Source organism: Staurois parvus, unplaced genomic scaffold (assembly GCF_062004578.1).
Source record: "Staurois parvus isolate SC_StPar_1 unplaced genomic scaffold, SC_StPar_1.0 ptg000007l, whole genome shotgun sequence".
NCBI classification, from domain to species: Eukaryota; Metazoa; Chordata; class Amphibia; order Anura; family Ranidae; genus Staurois; species Staurois parvus.
Genome location: NW_028317803.1, coordinates 913,795 through 938,166, shown reverse-complemented (window position 1 = coordinate 938,166; position 24,372 = coordinate 913,795). Strand labels below are relative to the sequence as shown.

General features: G+C 38.8%; 1 protein-coding gene across 4 annotated transcripts in view; it reads right to left on the bottom strand.

Annotated features, from left to right (window-relative positions):
• The window catches only part of DACH1 (dachshund family transcription factor 1), a 439,484-nt gene that overhangs the window by 117,734 nt on the left and 297,378 nt on the right, over positions 1-24,372 (bottom strand). Inside the window, exons 4-5 of one of the 4 annotated variants that reach the window (XM_089668267.1) lie at positions 17,339-17,494; positions 8,997-9,184 (exon numbers count right to left, since the gene is read on the bottom strand). In XM_089668267.1, coding sequence (XP_089524393.1) covers positions 8,997-9,184; positions 17,339-17,494 — 344 coding nt within the window. The remainder of the gene's footprint in view (positions 1-8,996; positions 9,185-17,338; positions 17,495-24,372) is intronic. The other 3 variants (XM_089668302.1, XM_089668310.1, XM_089668320.1) reach the window with 3 other exon arrangements.

The following is a 24,372-nucleotide window of genomic DNA, read 5'->3' as shown; positions in this document are numbered from 1 at the left end:
AAAGAAATACTCTGTCCATTAACATGGAATAAACTTTGTGGCAAACCCAACTGGGACAGGTGCTTTTGGAGGTGGCTGCGGGCTAGCCTTCTACCCACTGATTATGGCCCATGGAGGAGACCAGGGATTTTGTCTGCTTCTCCTGGTCAGAACATGGAAAAGAGCTCAGTTCAGCCTCTGATCACATGGAGAGAGCGGATCATGATGATGGATAATAACGTGATGAATACTGAGAGGGAGACTTGGATTAATTCTCTGGATAAAGACAATTCAGCTTCCCTTCTGGAGTGGATGGAAAGAGGTAATATTAACCTAGGTCAAATTAATGGTGAGAGAAAAAATGGGGAACTCCTGCAGACTGGGTTGGAGAATCTCCTCAACTTGGGACAGAAATATTTATCTCCAATGTCCCTCAAGAAATCTATGAAGATAAATTATTTCCACATTTTCAGACTGTTGGAATATTGTATGAGTTTTGTCTTTTGATGACTTTTCTAGTGGACAGATTATAGAAGTGAAAGTCAAACACCTGAAAGACAGCATGTACAATGTACTCTGTATATCCAGGGGTGTGGTCTTGTTGCCGGGCTGTCTGGGGTGGGTGCCTGGTTGCCTGGCTGTTGATTAGCTTACTATTAATTAGATCTTTGTTAGCTGCTAGCTGTTCATTAGATTACTGTTTTATTAGATCACTGTTAAATGTAATCTGCTCAATAGATATACTGTTAGATGTATTGAAGATATTACTGTTTGCAGGTTGCATTGTGTAGGATCATGTGATCAAGCTCTTATCTGATCTTGTGTGGTATAAATTCTGTGTGAATTTTCAATAAAGGAGTTCCAATAAAAGTGTTCCAGTTGCAACTATGCTAGTGTTGTCTAGTCCTTGGGTGCAATGCCCAGGTATAATACCTTGGTCCTGTGTTCCAGTGGCGAGGAAGCAGTTCTCTGACGGAAGCACCCAGGCAGGGTGCCAGGCAGTCTGTCACAAACTTCATGTATACCTTTTAAATGTAAACAGAAGATAAAAGCCCCTTTCACACTCTGTCAGCAGATCTACCTGCTCAGCAGGGGATCTTTCCACTGATCCCCACAGAGCAGGCAGATGACAGGGGCGTATTTAACATAAGGCAAACAAGGCATTTACCTAGGGCAGCATTTTTTAGGGGAGCAGCACTGCTCCCTGGAAGAACGGGCATATTCAGCATGGGGACCGGGTGGGATCTGAGTGAGGCTTCGGGATGCTTGATGGTGTATGCAGAGCCCGACTGTCATTTACAGCCCAGAGCTGTAAAGGTGAGTGTCTTTTTCACTGTCGCAGTGGGGGGGATGGGTGTTAATGAAATGCTCTCTCAGGTGGAGGGGAGTGATGGGGCAGGGGTGTTGTTGCTCAGTGTAAGGCTCTCTACATTGGGGAGGAGGGCGTCCAATTTTTGTGTTGCCTAGGGCAGCACAAAACCTAAATACACCACTGGGTTTGTGTCCACTATGCTTATGCAGAGCAGACACAGACACAGCCCGCTGTTGTCTATGGGAGGTTGGTTGTAAGCGGACCGCCTGTCTGTTTACATCTGACTGTCATCTGATCCACTAGGTGACTATGTAGGAACAGATAGCTAGATGGGAATGGATCCCCACCTGTCTGTTTTTATCAGATGCAGGTGGGCATAAATGGATGGTCTGATTGGGTACGCCTGTCCGTTTTCCACATGGACCTGGTCTGCTTATGTGAAAGGAGCCAAACACTTACTGTAGCTCTACTCTTGTATGATCCTACTACTTTATACCAGTCTTCACATTCTTTTTGCAATCAAAAGTACAGAGAGTGGGATCTTTTATTATCACTGTTTCAACTCCTTTTTAAAAAAATTATATATAGGATCACTAGAAAGTACTGAAACATCTGCTCACAATAATTTTTTTCAGGCATCACTATCTTTAGGTGCAAAAAGCAAAACCTATGTTTAAAAAATATATTCAGTCTCTTTTGAAAACAGAGAACAGTAGAATATAAAATAAAAAGTAAACAATATATATTGCTATCCTGTTCCCCTTCTATTGCTTTCTTTGTGTGAAATCCCTGGTGTTCCTTCTAGTTCCTCTGCTTTCCTATTAAAAACTGTCAACACTAGGCATGAGAGCACAGCATGGTCAGTTCTCTAGCTCTGCTGGGAATGCACTCTGCTCTGCTCCAATAATCAGACTTATGCTGACACGCCCCTACCCCCTCCTCCCCATAGCCATTCACTGGGAAAATCAGTGAATCGCTTATTATCCTCCCTCAGCTCCTTATTCAGAACAGAGATTATGTGATCTCTTACAAAAAAAGGGGAAAAAGGTATGCACAAATGTTTTGCCTTTCCTTTCTATTTTAAACTGAATGGGTTGTTTTATGGTGAAAGTTTACATATGCTGTAATTTAAATGAGTAGATTTGCAGCTGAAAGTTTGGTGTGACGGCTATTCTCCTTGTAGGAGTAGATACATAGAAGTCTATGTTTTTTCTTGTTTCTGGCCATAAATGAGGGCCCCAGCTAGCCACACACCTTTCCTTCCATTTATTATACAGTTTCAGGTGTCCCTCATCAAGCAAAATTGCACTAGCACCCGTAGATTAAGAAAATATGGCATCGCTGCCAATTTCCTGTGGATGGGAAAAGTGATACAACCAACGGTTTTTAACCTCTTCACGCCTAGGGGTAAAACAAATCTAAATGCCTAAGCACAATTTTGCAACTTTGACATGTGTTAGTAAAACCGTACATACCATCACAACTACTTTGTACATCCAAGTGAATTATACCTTGTTTTTTTCAGGACAAATTGGGCTTTCATTAGGTGGTAAATGGTAATGGATATCTCCTGATTTTTTTTTATTATCAAAGGAAAACTGGCCCAAAATAGTAAAAAACATTTTTTTTTTTTAATTTAGCTGTGTGCTTCTTGTTACTACCATAACCTACCACCAAAGAACAACCCAAAATAAATTCTCCAGCTCTTGTTGATTGCAGCGATACCATATATGTGTATGTTATTTGTTGTTTGTACCCGTAGTACAGCCCAGAAACAACAGTGCACATTTTGTTGTTGTCTTTTTTTACCTAAAACACACTGACACTGATACCAATTTTAAATCATGGCCTTTGACCCTGACCTTTTGACCTTGACCCAGACACTTACCCTGGCACTGAACTAGATCAAACCTTGATCTAGGTATTTTTTCTTTACTTTTTATTTTATTTTTTAATATGTATTTATTTATCTTCTTTTTTTGTACAAAATTTTTCCCCCTCTATGCCAGGAGTTAGAGAGATACAATATATCTCTCTCCTCCATTCATAGAGAGGAAAAAAAAACAAGGGGGCAGGGCTCTACAGTGACTGATCACTGTGATAGCCAATTAGAGGCTATCACAGTGATCATGTGACCCGGAATCGGGAGTCTCGGGTCCCAATCGTTAAACGGTACCCAGTGTTCTCAGTGACGGAAAAAAGCACAGTTCTGTGAGGCCGCATATTTGTGTTACGTCAGTGTCAAGGGGTTAAAGACATCCTTATGCTGGACTTACTAAACATGCCTGCTTGGTGATGCAATACTGCACATGCAAAGGAAATCCAGCAGGTACCATGCTGATGGGGAACTTTATGCATAGGTGACCCTGTGAACTTGTGCACACTAACAGAGGCCCCTTTTTAAAGTGAATGTTGTCTTTAGTCTTAAGGTTGCTATGCCTGCAATCTGCATCTAACCAAAACTTTACATCTTGTAATATACTGTACTTCAATTGCAGTGGATGTTAAATTGTACTTGCGTTGACACCATGTTAACTAAGGACAGAAAGGTTAATTTTGCTATTCAGCTGTGGGATTTGCCTTTAAAATACCATACAGTGAGTGTAATAATGTTTATATTAGCTTAGCGAGCTTTAAATACCCAACCATATATAAGCAACATTTTTGAAAAGAGGATTTCTTCCATAAACAGAGTACTGATATACACAGTATCATCAATGAACATTCACTTTGTAAAATGAGCAACCTCTGCTACTTTAGTAAATCAACCATATTGTGTTCTGCAAAAACTGGCTTCTTTCAGCACAGCTGATAGAGATACAATGCTTCATATATAAAAAAGACTAGCGCTCCACCTACTGGCTGGAAAGAAGACTACATAATATTAATATGTACTATTTAATTAACAAAAAACATCTATCCTGACAATAATACTTAAAGAAAGAAAATATCTACAAAACCGATATACACTCCTTTTAGGATTCCCACAGCAGTTTCATTATAAATATTACATTTAATGTTACTTTTTTGTTTTAATTCAGCCCTTACAGAGATAATGAACTTTATTATTTATTTACTATATGATAACAACTTTCACTATGTAACAGATTTGCCTTTTTATAGTGGTTGAATGTGGAACATACAAAAACCCTTCTATAATTTCTGTGGGCTATTGTTTCCACCTTACGTAACAATAAATGTATAGTGAAAACCAGCTTTGAGACGGCTTTTCATTTGTACAATATAAGTATCAAATACTCCATAAGTATATAATCCTTTGATTTCCACAGCAACGTTTTTGCCAAAAAATGGTAACGCACATGATAAACATAGTATATGTTGTCTTTGTTTCACCGGTAACTGAAAAATGTGGCTGGCTTTAGAATTTCTGGAAAAACTGCATGTACATTACATTTTTCTGTGTTCTTTTCAGTAAACAGAAGCCTTTTTGCCACCACTAATACATTCACCACAAAAATGATATCAAAGTAATAAAAGATGATAGAGCGAGCGCTTCAGAATATAGTATCAAAAAGCAGCTTGCATAAGATTAACCCCTAAAATCCTAAACATAAATAATATAAAGATGCAGCGTTCTTAATATATAATATAGTGAAATAGTGACATATAATATGCAATCTTATGCGTTAATGGGTGAACATATAAGTGATGTCTTTAATGAAGACAGAATTAAATAAAATGTATGAGGATGTCCTCCTGCGCTTTATATGGATGTGATCTCTATAATTATAGCTGCTGCCACTCAACTTAGGGGTTAACCCCGATGAAGTCACGACGCACATGACACAACGCGTCGGTGGTACGCCATTTCCGGTCACGAGGTGACGCATGTCCAGACGCAGTGGCCATATTGGTTTCCCCAGGTTCCATGCAGTACACCCATGGGATGTGGTGGCAGGCTGATGTACTAGGGGAATACATGTGAGTGCAATTTTATTCTATATTTACTTCCAAATAAACATCATTGCACTATGGAAGGATCTTTTTGTGTCTCACTTATATGCCATTGAGTGGAGGTGGAGCGGAATAGATGCGCTGGGGGAGGAGTCTCCATTTACCTTGTGGTCCCTGGATGAGGAGCATATTTATGAGGATCTGGTACAGAGGAGATTATTAGCCTTTTGGCACTGTGTGGGTCATTGTGTGGAGGTGAGCAGGCACTGCTGCCATTGGAGGATTTATTCACCAGAGTGAAGATCACCTTTTTAACACAGTTTCACTTGCATGGACTTTACATTTTGATCATTCACGGATGTTTTTTTTGTATTTATGATTCACATTGATATGGTAATATATTGAATGATTATTAGGATTGAATATATTGTTTATGCACATGATATTTTTTATCACTGGTAATATATTCACTTTATTTTTGTGTAATAAGTTCACCATAAGGATATACTCCTGTTTATGGGTCATTTATCACTGAGCATTATTATGTTGACAAAAAGTGGCACAATTAGCATGAATTTATCTATAGTTATGATTTAGGTTGATATAGCGCTTCACTAATTTATGTATGTTTATTAAATAAAATGTGACATCATCTCATAATGACATATCAAACAGCAACAAACTGGATATGTATGAAAGTCCTTGAAATATTCAATCAAGATGCGCTGATTTTCCTGGACATTTGTGCACATGACTTCAGTGATATGAAGGAAAAAGAGGTGTGCTTGCACTCACCAGACGTATGATAATATTACGCATGTAATATAAGGGCACTAGTAGTCATCTGGGACCCAGTAGGCAAAAGGCACTCCAATGGTACTGGTTACAACCTAGGGAAGACCTCCAGACCTCTCGGTGGAGCTGGAAGGTGCAAGAGAATCTTAATGTGTCAGGAAAGGACTCACCGCTGTTCCAGATGACCACTAGTTCCCCTTGTATTACATGCGTAATATTATCATACGTCTGGTGAGTGCAAGCACACCTCTTTTTCCTTCATATCACTGAAGTCACAAATGTCTGGGAAAATCGGCACATCTTGATTGGATATTTCAAGGACTTTCATACATATTCAGTGTGTTGCTGTTTGATATGTCATTATGAAATGATGTCACATTTTATTTAATACTGTCTTCATTAAAGACATCACTTATATTTTCACCCATTAACGCATACGATTGCATATTATATGTCACTATTTCACTATATTATATATTAAGAGCGCTGCATCTTTTATATTACAAAAATGATATCGCATAGCCTTTTTTTACATTTCTTTTTCTTTCTTAGACTGCTAGTCAAGAAGTCATTACTTGGAGACTGCCTTTTTATTTGCCTGAAAGATCCTATGAAATATTTTGACACTGTAGCTTGAATTGTGTCTATGGAGTAGCAAGTTTAGATACAATGCTGTGGATAATTAATACCTACATCTGCAAATAACAAAATCTGTTTCTGGCCAAGCATTGTTCACTTTAAAACAAATGTTTTTAGGCCTCATCATACTAAGCCTCAAAAAAACAAAACAAAAAAAAAAGTGAAAACAAAAAAATATATATATCTTTTTTATTTCTATCCTTGCTTCTTTGAATTTCCCCCCTACATTCCTACATTGATTGTTAATATGCAAAAAATAAATGGTACTGTCACTAACTACATGGAATAAAGAATGCTATGATACACTAATGTGCTAGGGTTTATAAAGGATGATTGTAATAAGGAATAAGAAATAGTAACTGAATTGAATTCTCTAGTCAGAGTTGTTGAAATAAACTGACCAAGGGTGACAATGATTTAGAAGTTTAGAAACGGGTTAAGAAATTTAACCACTTCAATACTGGGCACTTTTACCCCCTTCCTGCCCAGGCCAATTTTCAGCTTTCAGCACTGTCGAACTTTGAATGACAATTGTGCGGTCATGCAACACTGTACCCATGTGAAATTATTATAATTTTTTTCACACAAATAGAGCTCTCTTTTGGTGGTATTTAATCACCACTGAGGTTTTTACTTTTTGCTAAATAAAACAAAAAAAACCTGAAACTTTTGAAAAAAATGCATTTTTCTTTGTTTCTAATAAAAAAATTGCAAAAAAATAACATTTCTTCATAAATTTAGGTCAAAATGTATTCTGCTACATTTTTTTGGTGAAAATACCCCACATTAGTGTATATTAGTCTGTAGGAAAGTTATAGAGTCCACAAACCAAGATATATACAGTATATACAGTATATCTGACAATTGATCAATTGATCGAAAACACCAGGATAGTACAAATACCCCCCAAATCACGAATTTTTTTGAAAAATGACAGTTCAAGGTATTTAGTAAGAGGCCTGGTGAGTTTTTTAGAGGTTGTGATTGCATGTTACAATTTTTTGGAAAATGTAAAAATTAAAAAAATAACAAATCACTGCTTTTCTTACATATTGTCACCAGATCAGAGACGCTGACTGATGACAGTATGTAAAAAAAAATAAAATACATAATAATAATAATTTAATTTTTTTGTTTCAAATTTTTTTTTTTTTTTTTGTATTACATACTTGTTTTCTTTTTTTACAACACAGTGACCAAAGCAATAAAATGTTATCATAGTAACATTGAACCACTTTAGGCAAGTGATCAGGATTTTTTTTTTAACACATTATAATTGCTAATACCAATGTATTTCATTGATATCTGCAATCATTGTTACTGAATGAAACAGATTTATTCAGTCTTTTGTTGTGATTATCTGTGATTGGGCAAAGTTCATCACATGATACATATGAGCCGTGACTGGCCCCGTCTGTATCATGTGACTGATTTGACCAGTCACAGCTAATAACTTAATTGTATACAATGGATGGCATGACAGGAAGCCATCCATTGTATACAATTGACATGTGATCTGCTGTGATTGGTCACAGCGGTGACATGACACTGGAATGGGCCGGTGTAGTGATCTGCATCGGCTGTGTCCCGTGGACTCAGTCAGTGACAGATCACGCTGCAGCACAGCCCCGCAGCCACACAAACGGCTCCTCTTGACAGGACATCATATGACGCCCAGTCACAATGAGGAGTGTCCCGGCTGTCAGTCTGCTATAGGCCAGGCTGGAAGGTGTTAATGAAGTCCTTCAGCAACTGATGCTGTAAGTTGAGGGACTTAGACTTAGCTTTGCCCAATGAGGCACCTTTTACACTGAACCATTGCACCCGTGTTTTTTGTGCCAGTTAGCAGCACTTTGCCATAGACTTCTATTTGGTCCCGCAATTTTGATGGATTTGTCGAAACATCATCAGTGTGATTCAGTAAGAATTTTCAACAGTACTGAGATTTGCTCAGCTTGATGTGCAGGTAGGTACCATTACAAATGTGTTCCTTTACTGATAGTACTGCATATGAGAGTTGTGTTTTAGGACAAAACATTTCTTATTTAGCTTTAGGACGGGGTGTGAAAGATACAAACTAGACTGAGAGTACATCATGTAGACTGCCTAAAGTTTTTTTTCGCTTCAATCAAGCAAATCAACCCAGTCCAAAAATCTTGAGCTTGGCATATCATCATTTCATTATGATACCAGGTGTTGTGTATTCATTTGTAGGTTTTCAGAACTGAAAATAAGTGTTTACCAGATAACATGTAGTATTCAAATGAATGCACAATATGAAATCACATGCTACCAACAATATTATTAACATCAAATCATAGAGTAAGGTATAGTACAACAATCAAGAGATACATACATATATGTAAAATACCTTAATTACTGATGTTTCAACCCTGGATGGTGGACTTTGTACTTGTGCGGCTGCAGCCATGTTTGCTATTGTACTGAGGTGGTTCATCTGGCTCATTGCCATGGTAACAGAAGCTGGAGGTAGGCTTACAGGGATAAGAGGATGAGGCATCATCATAAATGGAAGTTCCAGACCTGCAAATGTAAATAAACTCCTTTTAGTCTATTAGACGTATTAACCAATCAAATGTATGCATTTTTGCTTTAGGATGTCTTTATCACTTTGAAATGAATACTATGGAGTCTCCAAGAATTGTTAGCTTGATAATTAACAAATAAATACTGTCATTTTTCAAGAGTATTAATTCAAAAGTATGCTACTCCTAAATATATAGACATTATTATTATTATTATTATTATTATTATACAGTATTTATAAAGCGCCAATAGTTCGCTCAGCGCTGTACATTACAAAGGGGGACAGAACATGTGACAGAACAATACCAATACAATGCAAAACATGAGGGGATCGAGGGCCCTGCTCTTTCAAGCTTACAATCTAGGAGGGAGGGGATGGTGGTACAGGAGGAGATAGCTGTGGGGGATGGAGTGGTAGGAAGAGTGGAGGAGGTCGGCAGGTTAGCAGGGAGTGGGATAGGCTTCCCTGAAGAGATGGGTTTTCAGGGTGCGCCTAAAGGAGAGGAGAGTAGGTGATAATCTGATGGGTTGGGGCAGGGAGTTCCAGAGGATGGGTGACACCCTGGAGAAGTCCTGGAGGCGGGCATGGGAGGAGGAGACCAGGGAACTAGAGAGAAGGAGGTCTTGTGAGGAGCGGAGTGTGCGTGCTGGGCGGTACTTGGATATTAGGTCAGTGATGTAGTTTGGGGCAGTATGGTGGACAGCTTTGTACGTCAGCGTTAGGATTTTGAATTTGATCCGTTGTGCAATCGGAAGCCAGTGGAGGGATTGGCAGAGGGGGGTGGCGGAAACGGAGCGGTTGGAAAGGTGAATGAGTCTGGCAGCCGTATTCAGGATGGACTGAAGCGGGGATAGCCAGCGGCGAGGCAGGCCAGTGAGGAGGGAGTTGCAGTAGTCGAGTCGCGATATGATGAGGGAGTGGATGAGCTGTTTAGTGGTTTCTGGAGTTAGGAACGTGCGGATTTTGGCGATGTTGCGGAGGTGGAGTCTGCACGAGTTTGTTAAAGAGTGGACTTGGGGCTGGAAGGATAGGTTGGAGTCCAAAATGACACCAAGTACTCTGGCCTGCGGGGCGGGTTTGATGGTGGCGTTGTTGGACATGATGGAGAAGTCAATGGGGGGTGGTGTCCGGGCTGGAGGGAAGACAAGAAACTCGGTTTTGGAGAGGTTCAGTTTAAGGAAGTGGAGCGACATCCAGTCTGATATGTCGCTCAACAGGTGTGTGATTCGGGCGGAGACCGAGGGGGTGAGGTGGGGGGTTGAGAGATAGATTTGTGTGTCGTCGGCATAGAGGTGGTAGTTGAAGCCGTGAGAGTGTATGAGTTGGCCAAGGGAGGAGGTGTAGATGGAGAAGAGAAGGGGCCCGAGGACAGAGCCTTGAGGGACCCCAACAGAGAGGGGGAGTGAGAGGGAGGTGGTGGCATTATAGGTGACGCTGAAAGAGCGTTGTGACAGGTAGGATGAGAGCCAGGAGAGAGCAGAATCTCTGAGGCCGAGGGAGTGTAGTTTTTTGAGGAGGAGGGGGTGGTCGACTGTGTCAAAGGCCGCAGAGAGGTCAAGGAGTAGGAGCACTGAATAGTGGCCATTAGCTTTGGTGGTTAGCAGGTCGTTGGAGAGTTTGAGTAAGGCAGTTTCGGTGAAGTGTAGGGGACGGAAGCCGGACAATTATTTTCCACATTATTTTCCACCGTTCTGTTTTTCAAATCACAATGTTTCAAGTGGAATAAAAAATAAGGTGTTATACAAGACGTTACTGAGAATAAAATTCTGTACTTAAAGTGGTTGTAAACCTCAGACATGAAATATGAACAAAGTATATACCTCTATTGTGTGTACTTGGCTCAATCCAGAGCACTAAGTGTCATTTCTGTCCACTGCTTCATTCCTCAGCTATCTGCATGCGTCACTTCTGACAAATTTTCCTAACACAAAGAGAAAAAGGGTGACAGGGGAGGGAGCTCCAGCTGAATGACAGCCTCAGCTCTGTTTCTGAGTGCTATGTGAAAGGGGGGGGTGTCCCTTCCCTCCAATCATTTCTCAGAGCTCTCCTCACTGGGCACAGCAGTGTGTAACGTCAGCTTTCTGCTCCCTGTTTTCTGACAGCTCAGACAAGCTGGACTTTGAACTTTGTTTCATCTCTGTGTATCATCTGAGGCCAGTCACTTCATTTTGTATATGTAGGGATTTACAACCACTTGTATAATATTTCTTGCAGAGGCCATAAAAGTAACTAAATTATGCTTAATATTCAAATGTGCAATCTTCATATCATGATGACAGTGACTTTTTGAAATCACATTCCGAAATAGATTTCAGACAGTGGAGTTAAAATATACATTGCATAATACAAAAATTTGTAAAGCGCTGCACAGACTGTTGGCACTATATAAATCCTGTATAATAATAATAATAATAAAAAATAAAATGTTGTGCTTTCAAACACATTCTATTGTTTTTCTTGTCTAATTGGATCATGAGATCATACATCTATATAGCTGTTCTGAGCAACACCCTCATAGTACCTTCTATTTTTTAAACCTTCTAAGTGAAGTACAATTATACGTTATTCGTGGAAACTGCCCTTTCAGGTTACTGACATCCAGTGACATATTCATTTCAATTTCTTGTTATATGTTACTGTGCTTTGCATTCAAAATAAGAGAAATGCTTAGCAAAGCATTCAACTGGGAAAAAAAAACAGTCAAAGCATTTACAACTTTCCAGTTGTCACGCTGTCTATTTTCAACATCTTACAAAACAAGCTATGTTAAAACAGGTGGTTTTATTGAACCAACTTTCCACAATGTAATAAACACCGCAGATGTTTATATGTAATTGCCTTTTGAAACAGTGGCTTAAGTGTAATGTATCTCCTAAAAACAATTTGTATGATCTGTTGTCTAAAGGGTGACCTGTACCACCTGTTCTTTAATGAATATGTCAACAACTGTGCAATTACACAGAATTCCAATACTGCTCATCTCTCACAATAAGTATTTTATTACAGCACACCTTTTATTTACAATTAATAGCATTTGAACCTAAATCTGAAAAGACATGACATATACTGTACAACTGATTGAATGTTTTAAATTGTGACATGGACATAAATATTTATTAAGGAACAGGGCTAGAATTAAATGATGTGCCCACATACCACCTACAGTATACCACAATTAGACACTGTTCCATTTTTGACATATTACATACAATAGATATGATTAAAGAACACAAAAATTAAAGAGAAATTTATGTATAGTATGTGCTTATTAGGGAATTCATTATGTTGTGCAAATTAAAGTGTAACTCTAGCCAAAATGTGTCTTTTTTTTCCCCATCTTGGATAAAATAGGAAGGTTATCCAGCCATAAATAGGCTGGTTCAGCAGGAAATGGACACATTTTGATCCATGTATGGGTACCCTGGTTGTACACAGGTCAATCTATCGATCCTCTTGTGTACAACCAGCCTGTCGGTCTTTCCCTGAATGATTAGTACCACCAGTTATAGCCGGCAACACTAATCAATGTGTTCAGCCAGCAAGAGAGGCACTCTGCCATCAGAACATAATGGTGCTGCGGGAGGGATTCCCCCATCAACACAGAATCAAGTAATTTTCTTTCCTTCCACCTGTGGTGGAAAGAAAGAAAACTGCATAGCCTATGGACTGCTTTAGAATGCCTATTAGATTTTCATAATTCTGTGTGTCCCTGTTAGGGATATTCACATTCTCTGCATGTCCTAATGATCATTGCCACCAGGACAGAATGTGATGTGGATTTTTGTATTGGATATTTAATTTCGCTAAATGGTCACACCTCAAACAAAAACTTTGTCTATGTCTAGTGATACACTTTATATATACACAACCTGTTGAAGCTTTGGAGTGTTGCCACCTTTGGTTATTGCTATTCTTCAAAGTCAAGTGTGTTTATATGTGTACATTAAAATGTGCAGCACAAGTCATGCTCAGTAGGGTAGGTTTACTAAAGCAGTGGGGGCTGTTCATTTAGCAAAGTGAAAGTTCACAGTGAGCCTATGTTGATTGTGAATACTCCAGCATTTGTTAAGAATGATCCTGTTCAAAATTCACACTGCAAAGTAAACAACCTTTACTTCTTAGGGTGGCCATAGATGGTTTGAAACTCGTCTGGTTTATAAGGTTTCATGATCCATGTATGGGCAGGCTGGTTGTACAGAAGTTGATCTACTGGTTCATTTCTGTACAAACAGCCTGTCAGGTTATTCCAGAATGAACAGAGCCAATGGCTATAGCCAACAACACTAATCAGTGTGTTCTGATAGCGGGAAGGCTCCCCACTGTCAAAACATAATAGCAAAGCGGGAGTAATTTCCCCATCCACATTGAGCCTAGAACATTTTCTGGCGTTAATATTTCCTGACTTGACTAGCCATGTGGAGTTTTATTAGACCTTATCACAATAAATGTTGGTACAAAAATATACCACTGGCATGAACTCATGAAAATTAAGCCTTTCAGTACAATGCATTACATTTCAATGTTTACTAAATCTTTAGCTGTATCTCCTAACATAAAGGGTTCAACAGCTGCCACAGTTCCCCATAAAACATATTATATATGGATATTAATCTGGGGGTTGATTAGATGACCTCACTAGTGAAATACATAGGGTTTCAGTGAAGAAATATACTATATTATGGGTATAACTAATATCAGAATTCAAAATTGATAATTGCTGCAACTCTGAAAAAAAACAGGAGGTTCATATGCAGATGGCCTGTCTGTGTGAGAAGATGTGAAACTAACAGGGAATCTAAAATTTTTCAGAAAAGTACCTTTAATGATACAATATTATTATAATATCACATGACATTCCTCACAATATAAGTATAATTTAGCAGCACGTTTTAGTGTGTTGTATGTATTATTTATCATTTCACATGTATACGGGGCAACTAATCTACTATAAATCTGTTTATTATATATTCTGGATCCGCTTTCTGCTTTGCTACTGCCAGACAACACTGTGTTTTACTGTTTTTACTCATAATGCAAATGTATGAGCCAATCAACCCATAAAAAGTAGGGTAGGGTTTCTCCCCCCCCCCCCCCCCATTTATACTTACCTAGGTGGATGCAGCATCGGTCCAATGTTGCATGTGTCTCCCGTGGGCTCTAAGTGTGAGAACTCAGCGATTACATGACTGCTGATCACTGAGTTCTCACAGCCACACTGAGCAACCGCCAGTCACCGTTGTCTGCTCTGACCGACAAGTGCTCACTGGAGTGCTGGGCTGTGGAGGGGATGGGAGCGGCTGGCTCTGGGTCTCTTTGGCACGCTGAGAGGCTTAGCCGCGTTGTGCTCCAGACTCTGAGGTGAATCCTGACTTTTGAAGTCGGGATCTTTCCCCAGCCTGGAGCGGCTGAGTGAAATCAGCCGACAGCGGACTTCAGCCCGCTGTCAGCTGAGTAGGGTCACAGGAATGAAGAACGAACTACACTCCTGTGATCCACAGGAGAAGTACAGCAAAAAAAACTTTGGCTGTACTTCTCCTTTAATCCAATCAATGCAAATTGTTTTACATAATTAACAAGAGTCTCTGATCTCTCTAGCTGCATGTTCTGTGAAGCATTTCATCCTCAAAATCCTTAAAGATCACAACAAAGACTCAAAGTATGGTTTCAGTTAGTTTCTAGCAGCTTAGAAACAGCTGCTGTGTGTACACACAAAGAGACTGGCAGGCTGCCAAGATGCTGCATCAATAGAAAAAAAAGGAGGAAAGAAGCTGATATTTCAGCGCAGTTATTGAGAACTTTGAAAGCATTTATTCACAATGCCTGTAGTTACCGAGGTTATTAAGAGCTTGTTTTAAAGTTCTTTCGCAGCTTGTTTAGAATATGTTGATATTTTAACCTGTGTCTTAGCACAGGTTCCCTTCAAAGCTGAACTCCAGATAACTAAATTTTGTCTAACCACAAGAAGAATGTGTATTCCTAAATAATCTTTGTATGCTTTGTTTATTTCTTCAAGATCTGTGCTGTAATCCAGCATGAAAAGTTTCCTAATTAATAATGACTGATGTGGTCACAGCTGGTCAGTCTCCTTGTGGGTGACTGCTATTGTATCTGCCCACATACTTTTCTATTGCCAGTCTGTAGTGGGTGGAGCTTGTAGGCCCACATCTCTGCTCTTCACAGGTTAAGTACAGGCCAATGATATATCACTGCTATTTTTACAAGCTAATAACCTGGTTTGCAAGAGCCAGGACTCCATTAAAGCATCTAAATACACCAATGTAATACATATAAGGAAGCTGTTTTACCAACCAAAGGACTTGTAATTTTGTCCATCCAGTTGGACAGATCTATGCTGTCCTGCCACAACAAACAGCTCTGTCTGGCCGGGCAGGAAACCTGCAGTTAAGTAACAGCTAAAGGTGATTCCCAGCCCCTCCTTGTAACTAGGCAGTGAAAGGTGGAGCAGCAGAGTGATGATCTCATTTCTCTGTCATTCTTTCCTCTAGTCCTATCAGGAGTCTCCTTGTTAGCACATAAGCTATCAAGAACTCCTAGTGCTGCTTCTCCTCTTCCACTATGAGCTCTGCAGTACAGGAGGCAGCAAAAGCCTGATAACAGGTACTTACATTGCTTATATTTTAGCAAAATACACTTAATAATGTAATTATACACAGAGCTGCATTCATTTGTGTCCTTTCTATTAGCCTAGAATTCAGTTTTAAGACTTAAAGACTTAGGTAGTTTAAGAGGTTAAATAAATACCATTTGTCTGTTCATTTCTAACTATAAATATAAAGTTATTTGATATTTTATTTCTTCAAATGTATCCATTTCAAAATTGAATAAATATATGTTATACAAACAGTTTATTTGATAGCACAGTTTTAATTGTGTCAATATATACTGAAGAACAAACAAGAGATACCTGTGCTCAAATCCCAACAGCTAGTGCATGCATTTATCCATCAGGTGCTAAAGGGGTGTAACCACATATTAACACTTGAAATCTTGTTTGTTGTATTGTTGGGTCAGTAGCCAGACCTGAACCTTGTAGCTCTCCCCCATTGTGTCTTTTCCCCTATGCTAGCATTGTGTCCACAGTAGCATTTGCGTAGGCAGAGCAGAGTAGGACTGGCCATAGAGGGATTACTTTGACGCTGTTGGCCAGCTTAAGCATGTATTGCAATATGTGTGCAGAGGGTCCTAAAGAATTTCTAATATATACTGAAGATCACATTAAGATCTAGTTAAAAGCCAGCCAAACATTGATTGAAATTCAGCCGGTTCAGCAGGAACCTGCTGATATTTGATCCATATATGGGCAAAAAAATTGTACCCAAGTCGAACTAGTAATCGACTTGGGTACAACCAGCCTGTCAGAATTTTTGTAACATGCAATTCCTGCCAATGCCTATAGCCACTAAGAATAATCAGTGTGTTCAGCTGGCCAAGAAGGCTCCCCATGCCCCCCCACCACCAGCAGAACACACTAGCACTATGGGCACACTGAATGTGCTGATGGGGAAATCAAGTGATTTTCTTTCCTTCCTCCTGTGATAATCAATTAATCTATGGCTTGCCATAGAGACAGGCAAGTTATTATATTTTTCATAACTAATGTCTGTAAAACTGATTTAAACCAGAAGTGCATATGTATCTGTTCCAGAAGCATTAATAGATGATAGTTTACATGAAGTTTTAATATAAGCTTTGATTATTTTTTTTAAACACGTAACATAGGATTTAATAAACTATAACAAAGTGGTAATGTTGGGCAATCTATGCACAAATCACTGAAAATGTTCTTATTCCATGATGTCTTTTCTTATCATTAGTGACTGAATCATTCTGTACTTTTTAGATTAGAAGTTGTGTCTGATTGTGCACTGGCAACATTTGCAACAGTGTAACTTGGCATCTTAGTATCAGGTAAATTTAGTAATTTCTGGGGAAATAGCTAATACTTATGCCAATCTTTCCTGTGCCCTGCAACACACATTAACTAAGTTGTAGTTTCATTAAATGGTGAATTTCACAAAATAGTGAACTATCCCGCAGCATTGAATATATTTTCCCACTGCTGATGACCAATGGGTTTAACACAACTAAAACTAATAGTCATGATGGGGATGAAAGACATCATCTCGTACCATTTGGTAGCAGGTGATTCTGTTGAAGAGAGTTGAGAGGATGAGTAACTGGAAGGTTATGCTGTCCAGGCAAGTTGGGATGGTTAACAGAGGCTTGTGATCCTTGGGTAGGGAGAGACTGAAGCTTTTCTTTCTCCCAAGAACCATCACTGCTCCCTGTAGAAATGAATATACATTATTGGGATTTAGGATGGTGTCTATAATTAGCAAAACCATAGATTGAACAGGCAACCTTATGTTACTGGTATTGTACTTCAACATTTTTCCAAATTATATTTATAATTTTAAAATTACAGTAAATGAAAGAAACTGAATTTTAGCTATGTTGACACATACACAGTGTATGCATTGATGTATTCTTTAACTCTGGACAGTTATACAGTTACTTTCTTTACTTTTTTAAACATCGAGGAAAAGAAGGAACATATACAAGGATTCATTTTCACTCCCCTCTAACCTTCTAGTTTCTGCTAAAAAGCTTGAAAATAAACAATGGACGGAATTTCTCAAGCACGGAAAACATTGATTCATGTGTACAATCACAATGCCTGCACACAAATGTCATCTACAACCTGGATCTCAGAAAAGCTGGCTCAGAACATCATTGGTACTTTACTGGTTCAGCAGCTCTATTTGCTTTGGCCTGGAACACTTACACATATGTAAATGTTTAATGGTATAATTAAAGTGCCTGGAAACAGAGCCAGATCATCCACAAAGCAACCTAAGCAGAAGCCTAGGGTCTTGTAGATTTCTAGGGGCTCAATTACCACCTTCATGCTCTTGCAGGACACAAGTAGGATAGCCCATCAACCTGTGAACATGCCTGTCACTTCACTAGGGAGGATCAACTTGCATGCAATATGAATCTGATGGAGTCATGGTAACACAGGAAATGAAAATCGGGTAGTATCTCCATGCTTACTGTAGTCCTTATAAATGTTAAGCAAAAGGAAAGAGGACCAAAACTACTACCTTGCCTTGGACCTCATTCTGCCTGAATCTGTTTCTACCTGGAAAGCTACTCTAAATCATATTTCTATATCTGATAGTCAAGCTGTGAAGCTCAATTGTATAAACCATAAGAATTATTTTTTCCATCTAAAGAAGCCATACCTAAATCCATTAGATACCACACACGATCAAACTAAACCCAGCTGCGCACAAAGCAAACTTGTTTAGGGTGAGTGACTCCAAAAAATACCAAAGCCAAAAGTTCAATATGACAGCCTGACAGCTATTATTTTCAGGAGAGATTAGCAATGGCAACCCATAGATCTCTTTCACTACAGGTTGTCTTTAAAGCTGAGCAATCTGCTTATGGCAGATATGAAATACTAATTATTGAAGTGACATTATGTATTCATTAAATCTTTTACAAATATATTCTTTAGGGAAATCTGTACTGAGACAAATGCAGACTGCAGTTACTGGCATGCTCCTCTAAAGATGCTAGTTATCTGGCTGTCATGCTAATCCAATTCAATAGTGGTGCTTTTTGAGTCACTGACCTGGACCATGAAAACAGATCAGGAGCCCTGACTTTATTCCAACTTTAAATATGACACAGAACAAAACAAATATACTGTAAGGTACCCAAATAGACCCTTAGGGGGATTGCTGCTGCTCAGCTGTATAGGTACCTTCAAAAATAAGCAGTATCCACTCCTCCAAAGTGTTTCCTTATTTGGGAGAAATACACTCCTTCCTTCTAGATAGGGACAGAAGTGCTGCAAAAGCACTGCCTGCCGTATTCTGGACATGGGGAAGAACATAATTATACATCTGAGCAACAACAATCCCTTTTAGCCATGGAATTGATATGATATGCATATCTCAGATATGAGGATGAGAGAATGAGATGTGGTTTTCTCATTGAGTCTAAGCAGTTGGTATAAGAGATTGGACCACAGTTAAGAGTTTGGGAAGATCATATGGAGAACTAATTGGTGCAAATATGTCTCAGGGATGTTCAAGAATTGACCTCATTAATACTCCTTAGCAAGCAAAATTCAGTTCTGGAAAAAGTGAAGTTTCCACTCCGTCACCTGTTTAGCTGAACCACAATATATACTGTATATATATTATACACACGCTATATTGCCAAAAGTATTGGGACACCCCTCCAAATCATTGGATTCAAGTGTTCCAATCACCTCCATGGCCACAGGTGTATAAAATCAAGCACCTAGGTAATGCAGACTGCTTCTACAAACATTTGTGAAAGAATGGGTCACTCTCTGGAGCTCAGTGAATTAAAGAGTGGTACCGTGATAGGTTGCCACATGTGCAATAAGTCCATCCATGAAATTTCCTTGCTACTAAATATTCCACAGTCAACTGTTAGTGGTATAATAAAGTGGAAGCAACTGGGAACAACAACAACTCTGCCATGAAGTTGTAGGCCATGTAAAATGACAGAGCGGGGAAAGCGCATGCTGAAGTGTATAGTACGCAGAAGTCGCCAACTGTCTGCAGAGTCAATAGCTAGACCTCCAAACTCCATGTGGCCTTCAGATTAGCACAACAACAGTGTATGGTTCCATGGCCAAGCAGCTGCATCCAAGCTTTACATCACCAAGTGCATTGCAATGCTTTGGATGCAGTGGTGTAACAAAGACTGCGAGCCAGGTCTTGTCTAACATCAGTACCTGACCTCACAAATGCATTTTTAGAAGAATAGTCATACATTCCCATAGAGTAACACCTAAACCTTGCGGATAGCCTTCCCAGAAGAGTTGAAGCTGTTTTATTTAAAGAACAGATAGGTACATACCGGGGACAATTATGAATACTGAGGCAATGTAATATAATAATGTATAGTGTGAGCAATATGTTTTTACCATATTTTACTGCTATATCAATGAATGTGAATAGGTTTTAACTGTAAAGGTTTCGCTGGGTACCTTAAACATCTGCTTTGTTTTTCTGTGTCTTATTTAAGGTTATTATGCTTAGGATGTAGTATCCCTAATAATATAAGCCCACAACGTTGATGAATATATTCATTCTGACTTTACTCACTGCATGCATGTTTCAGGTCAGTGATTCAGAAAGAATAGAAACAAGAAAAATACAGAGAAGTACCCATTTAAAAGGAAGATCAGCAATGTCTGTCTTCATATTTGTCTAAGCAAAGACAATTGGTGCAAGTACCTGTAACCCCTGCACAGCAGAGAGGAACAGTCAACACTAGAAGCTAATTAGACTCTTCTGCAATTCACATGTGTGGACAGAAAACACCCTGACAGAAGGAGAGAGACAGACAATAACGAGTCAGTAATGACTCAGTATTGTCCAATCAGTATTTTGGGGTCTGTTCTTGAACAAACTGTGCTGCAGTGGCCACGAGATTGTGGTTCTGACTCTGTTATTTTGTAGCAGTCTTGGAAACTGAGGACTGTCTACTTGGAACTACACAATCCTTTGACAGGTAGAAAACTATTTGCACATATACACTGATCAATCATAACTATATGACCACTAACTTTATGAATGAAATTGATATAAATAATGAATAATAATAACATTTATTATTTTTACTATTCTCTTGCTACAATGGTGAGATATAGTAGATAACGAGTAAACATGCTGTCCCTGATGTTTTTGTGTTGAAAGCAGAAAAAAATGGGCATCAAAGTTTGTTGTGTATGGGGCTGTGTAGCTGCAGACCAGTCAGGGTACCCATGCTAACCCATGTCTATCGCCTTAAGTGCCTACAATGGGAAAAAAAACATTGGGGTTGGCCCACAGAGCAATAGATGGAGCTTGCCTGGTCTGATGAATCATATTTCCTTGTACAACATGGGAATGGCCAAGTTCATGTGCAATACTAACCTGGGGAAGAGATGACACTAGAATGCAATATGGAAAGAAGGTAAGCCAGCGCAGGCAGTGTGAAGCTTTGGACAATGTTCTCCTGGGAAACCTTGGGTCCTGCTATTCAAGTGGATATTACTTTTAAATGTACCAGCTAAACATTTTTGCTAATTAAATAGACCCTTTTCATGGAAACAATATGTCACAATGAAAAAAAAAGGTTCAGGAATGATTTGATGAACACATCAAAGTTCAGGGCGTTGTCTTACAAATTCTTCAGATCTCAATCCAATTGAGCATCTGTGTAATGTGCTGGAAAAACAGGTCTAATCCATGAAGACCCTACCTCAACTCAGAGGACTTGCTACTGATGGGTTGGTGCCAGACACCATAGCAGTGGTCAGAGGTTTAGTGGAATCCATGCCTTGACAAGCCAGGGCTCTTTTGGTGGCAAAAGGGGAACCTACTCAATATTAGGTGGGTGGTCATAAAGTTATGGTTGATTGGTGTATGTTTGAACTGTGTAAATGCCTGGAGATCAGCTTTAAACATGTATAATAAACTAATGCCAAAAATGTCATTTCTGCATGACCTGTGCCCCAACAAAAGAAGGTAAAAATGTAAATGCTGGCTTTGATGGCCCATATTATAATAACACATTTTAAAGCATACAAATGCATATACTTTTGCATAGAATAATTAAACTAAAATTATATTCTGGAAATATTTTTTGAGTAGCTCAAACACTTTTACAATCTAACTGTATATCCTGCTATACTGCAAATCACTCTGTTTCCAGTAAAAGTGCTTTAATTGTTGCCTTTTTATTGTCTCTGTCATGCCTATGGAGATTTGCATACACTGTACATTCGCATTGTGATTTCATGTTCTTCTAAAATACTACGTACAAGCATTTTATCCTAATGAATAAATGACTTTGTCCTTTATGTATAAAATATAGTTTATATTTGTTGCAAGAGATTTTTAATAATAAATGATTTTAGGTTTGCTTGAACATATTCAATAAAGTGTGATTAATTTGGTTTTTCAAAAATGCAAACTAGACATTACTATATTACTTTGCAAAATGCACAGCTTGCAACATTATTGTCTCAGTGGGATCTTAAATTGAATTGTAAAATGTGTCTTATTTCCAGTTTGATTTATGTAAGAAATTGCAGAGGATAATGCCCTTTTTGAAGTTTCATTGCTTCCTGAATGAAAAAAATACTACTCAAGAAAGCATGTTATGCAGAGCTGTAAATTATAGACAAACTGCAATGCATATTTGTGACAAAGATGTCATGTTCCCATGTTTGATTTTTATAACTTGTTTTTCTTTATTGCTGCTTTGCATCGTGGCATATCATATGATGAATCTAACAGTACACATACTCGATTTTATTGCTGTAGCCTAAGTAATTACAAAATCTCTTTCTACTCTAAAAAGAATCTTCTGTGCCCTAAGAATTAATCTATGATACCATTTAACTTTGCTTTTTGAAGTAAATATCGCTAGATAAAAGCCAGCTGCCTCTGTATAATTGTGTACTTGAATAAATGTGACAGTGTTTGAAAATGAATACAGGTCTTCATGGAGAAAAAAAGCCTGGAGTTCTACAAAGGAATAAAAAATTCTAAAACAGAATTAACCAATAGAAAGCATCAAACAAGAAAGGGCAATTGAATGTGTTCCTTTTATGCAGGCCATTGGCAAATTCTTCTACCAGTTATAAGTAGAACTTACCGTATTTACATAACTGTTTATGATTTACATGTCAATATGAAACATGGATGTAAAAATAAACAAATACATAAACATTTTAATGATTTCTGGGGAAGTATTTGATGCCTAGAAATAATAATACCGAGTACCTACATGAAAGCAAAAAAGAGCCCAAAGGAGGATTGTAAACACAATAATACAAGTTCTCTAACATGGAAGTTATGGTGTTTTTTCCATATATTTTCGGTCTCAGTTTATCATGTTTAAGACAAAGAAATTACACATTTAAAGATATGTTTTCATTTCTTTAGCAAGGTAAATATGAAATATTGCACATCAAGGTTGTATATTTACAGGAACAGGTAGAGCTCTGGCATTCCAAATTAGCCTGGGTTCACACTTCTGCAGTGCAGCATATTGCATGTGATTCACACAGGAACCACACATGCGATTCTGTGCGGTGCGATTTGAGCCATAAATTTTGTATGGCTCAAATCGCACCGCATCCACACCAAAACCCAGAAGAGCAGAACCCTTTTTTTGGTCCACACTAGAATCAGACCGCATGGGTATTCACACTCAATCCAATTCTGCACATCGCACCGCATTTTGCGAACCGATTTCGGGGTGTTGTTAACTTAACATACACATCTGCAACGGTTCACATGAATGGGGTGCGATTGTGATGAGGTGCGGAATTCGCATAGAAACCGGTGCGAATTCCGCACTGCATCAGTGTGAACCCAAGCTAAACTATGCCTCTAAGGTGTGGAAGGCGGTGTGATGTCATCACTACTTAACGACCCTTTATAGGAAGCCCAGGACTACAAGAAACACTGGCAGGATCAGCAGGAACATGAGGAGGGTTTTCATGATTAATTTCATAATCAAGCAAGAATGAATGTGCTGATAGGTTTTGGTGTTTGGGTGGAGTTCTTCATTAACTGCTTTGTTGAACAAAACCTGTTGGTTGCAGAGCTTAAGAGCTGAAGCTCAAATTTATACACATACTTAAAATGGGTTGATTTACTAAAGAAATACAGATTTTTCATTTTGCAAAGCAAATGGTCACCTAAAGTGTTACTAAACCCAGGAGCCTGCATTTACTATATCTGGTCTCCCACAGTACACAGAACATGGAAATGCAATTATTTTAGTAAATATGAACTGCTAAATACATTTTATCATGAGCAGTTAGAGCAGTCTTGTGACTTCTACCAGTGTCCAGCAGAACACTGGTTAAAGCTTGTAGGAGGAGTTTTCATTCTCCCCTGATTGTCCTATGAGGCTGCAGGACCACTGACCCTCTGTCTGGATAGTGCTGATTGCCCTGTGCTGATCACATGCTCTCTGTCAAGAAAAAAAAAACTCTCTAGCAATACACACCAACTGAGCATAAGCGGCTCACCCCCAAGGCTCTGTTCTATCAGGAAATGGATTGGGGGCAGTAGAAGAAGTTGAGGATCATAGAAGACATGATCTCTTAGAT